This window comes from Impatiens glandulifera, chromosome 1 (assembly GCF_907164915.1).
Source record: "Impatiens glandulifera chromosome 1, dImpGla2.1, whole genome shotgun sequence".
NCBI classification, from domain to species: Eukaryota; Viridiplantae; Streptophyta; class Magnoliopsida; order Ericales; family Balsaminaceae; genus Impatiens; species Impatiens glandulifera.
This window is the reverse complement of record NC_061862.1, coordinates 126,373,426-126,376,744: the sequence shown is the minus strand read 5'-3', so window position 1 is coordinate 126,376,744 and position 3,319 is coordinate 126,373,426. Positions and strand designations below refer to the sequence as shown.

Genomic DNA, 3,319 nt, shown 5'->3' with positions numbered 1-3,319 from the left:
AGTATGATTATCATACTAGACCGAATAGATTTATTTTAATTTTGGGGTGGGAAAATAATTGTTTTCCAATCGAAATTTAGTTTATTATATACCATTCAAACAAATTTCACATGTAAATATATTAATATTTTATAAAAGAAAATTCTATTTTATTTAATTTATTTATATATATATATATATTATTATTTTGATATATGTAAATTAACTAATTATACAAATACATTACAACAAATTTATATTTCAAAGCTGAAAGATTAGATAGAATGATGTCTAGTTGATGCAAGTTAATTTACGTTGATGATGATGTATTAGCTCTAACAAAAGCAAGCTGAAAACGAGCCATGTCTTGTTCATTCATAGTAACCCACGCCTCTATTCCTTCTCCGCATTTTGAATACAGTAGAATAGCCAAATTCTTGTTGTTATAACTTCCTAAGCTCGCCCAAATAGGCTTCCCCATACCAAAATCAACATGATAAACTGGAAACCTGCACCAACTGCTAAATCTAAAGATATTGGCATCCTCTACCTTCGTCCAATTTTTCATCATCACTGCGTACCCTTCATCCCCTTGAATACGCCTTATGTATTCGTCATCAATTCTCCGAATCCCTTCCCTCACCTTCCTTTCCATCACTGTTAAATCCTTAGAGTCTTCATAGCTACAATATGCATATGCCGGCACAACGAGATTCCCAATCGCATGCTCCGACAATGGAGGCACCATTCGGCTCCTTAGGTTCACCGCCTGAAATGCGATGTATTGTTTGTCAGGCTTATCGACTGTAGCGTACTTCCATATGAAAGTCGATACTACTTCCACTCGGGTTGGAATGGGATGATCATGATCAATTTTCGCCTTTGCTCTCATTGAACTTATCTTACTTGCGTCAAAAACAAACCTCCTAGTGACAAGGGTCTCTTTACAGTCTTCGGATTGAGGATTGTAGTCGTGTTTCTCCTTTGGCGGGAAGAGGGATGATGAGGGAAAGCTCGGCTTCAAAGTATTAATCGTGTTATCATGTTGGCGACATATGGTAGCCCACGATGTCATGAATGAGAAAAATGAGACCCCATCTGCAATCTTATGTGGGACATAGGTGCCAATTGCGATACCTCCGCAGTTAAAGTAGTTAACTTGGATTGCCAAAATCTCATCTTCTTCTTCACCATTTCCCATCAAGTTGCAGGGTACGAGCGGGTCAACCATTTCTGTTTCGTGGCACTCGATCACGTCCATGATCATTGAATCAACTTTCGCCTCCAAATATCGAACGCCCATGTCGTTGCAGTCTATTGAGTTGTTGCCTCTATTGAGCCTCCCTGCAAAAGGGTAGAACATGGTCAGGGTTTGGGAGAGCGATTCTCTAAGGCGGGAAGAGATGAGTTCAAGTTGTGCGATGGAAGTGGTTTGGAACTGGTGATGGTAATAGAGAATTGTGGGGATGAAGAAACTAGGCATTAATTGATCCAGCATGGATAGTTGGTATTTTTTGAAAGGATAATTGGTGGGAGAGGATGGCCTCACAAACTCATTTGATAATATAATGACATTCAATGGCGCCATTGTTATATATCTCCTTGCCTTAAGCTGCTGCTATTATTATCTCTCAAGTTCAGAAAATAATGAAATTAAAGACTATGGCAGGATACTACTTATAATGATTGTGCTGTGTGGGTCTCTTTCCAAATGATAAATTGTGATGTAACCTACTATTGGATTTTGTATAAAAGCTTAAATAGCAAGTAAGAAGATACAATAAGGTAATTAAATAACCTATCCCTAATATAAAAAAATAAAACTTAATTGAGCATTTAACAAAGAAATTGTATAATCTTAAACAAATATTAAAGAGAATCTTGAACAATTAAATATATCAACACCTAGACCGTTATTGTTTTGAATAAGTTGAATAATATCAAACGTGAATAAGTTGAATCAATCGTTATTGTTTCGAATATCACAATTAAAAAAGTATATACGAAGACTATCCATGAATAGCTTATTTGATTATATATGATTATTTGGGTGATTTTTAATGATTTTAAAAATATATCATTTCATTAAATATAAATTATTTGAGTTTTTAATGTCGTGAATTGTAAATGTAATTTAATTGTAAAATCAAACTTACTGCTAAGTTTAGAGTGTTCTAATAAAAAAATAATCATATTTTTTGTTTAACTTTTATATGTATATATAATTTTTTATTTTTTTCTAACATCATCCATATTTTATAAAAAAATAATTAATTTTTAAATAATTTTATAAGCCAAATTTTGGTACAATAAGTTTTGAAAAAAAAATTATTATGTGGGTTAGAGGTAGGCCTCATCCTTATCCTCAAATTGCAGTGATGTTGAAATAAGTATCCCATCATTTCAAATTGGTGTGAAAGTGGTGAAATAATTAAGCTTAGCTGATGTGAGAGTGAGTTGTTATTCTCTAATCCTTTAAATGGATAAGATTAAGTAAATTTAGGATAATCTATTTTTAACTTATTTGGTTCGATTGTGAAGTGAAATCTGGACAAAATAAATGGCGTCTGCTCGTGATCTACAATAGAAGAGCCCATTATTTTACGTAAAATATTTAAATTTGAAAAAATAATTTATTAAATTTATATTCCATCATTTTGAAAATTTCGAATAAAGATTTGATTGCCGAATTTTTAAAGAAAATCAATAATAATATTGAGTGCAAGAGTAAAATCAAATTTTGCAAATGGAGACATTTGATTTCTCATATGTTAATTTGGATGTATGCTAATTTGTCCTAAATGTTTGGACTCAATTGTTTCAAGAAACTATTGTCCTTACAATTAAAAAATAACAAATTAATTTTGAATATGAAAATAATAATTCAGTGTATCTATACTTCAATGTACTTTAATAGTTGTGTTTATTAGAGAAATGGAATAAAAACATCTGTCTAGCAATTCAAATAGACAAGCTATAATAAAAGTCTAAAACTTTTTTTTTTATATATATAATCAAATGGGTAATCAATTCAATTAAGCAAAATAGTTTTTCAAACAATCAAAGAAACAAAACACCGAGATCATACGTGGAAACCCCAATTTAGGTAAAACAATGGGACCCTTAGACCACTTAAATTATCCATTATATAAATGGGTATACAAATGTTGTCCAATACAAGCCTAATGGTAATATAATAATAAACAACAAATAACATCATCCTAACTTGTCATTACAACATATATCATCATCATCATCTTCAAAGATGGCCAGCCGAAAACAGAGGTAAAAAAAAACTGGGTGTGGCTTAAAACTGCTAATTAGAGAAGAACCAAAGAAG

The 3,319-nt window shown here is 31.8% G+C and overlaps 1 protein-coding gene across 1 annotated transcript; it reads right to left on the bottom strand.

Annotated features, from left to right (window-relative positions):
- Positions 1–289: 289 nt before the first annotated feature.
- LOC124942647 (stemmadenine O-acetyltransferase-like) lies at positions 290–1,567 on the bottom strand. Its single transcript, XM_047483194.1, has one exon. The coding sequence runs from the start codon at positions 1,565–1,567 to the stop codon at positions 290–292; it is 1,278 nt and encodes a 425-aa protein (XP_047339150.1).
- Between the last annotated feature and the right edge of the window lie 1,752 nt (positions 1,568–3,319).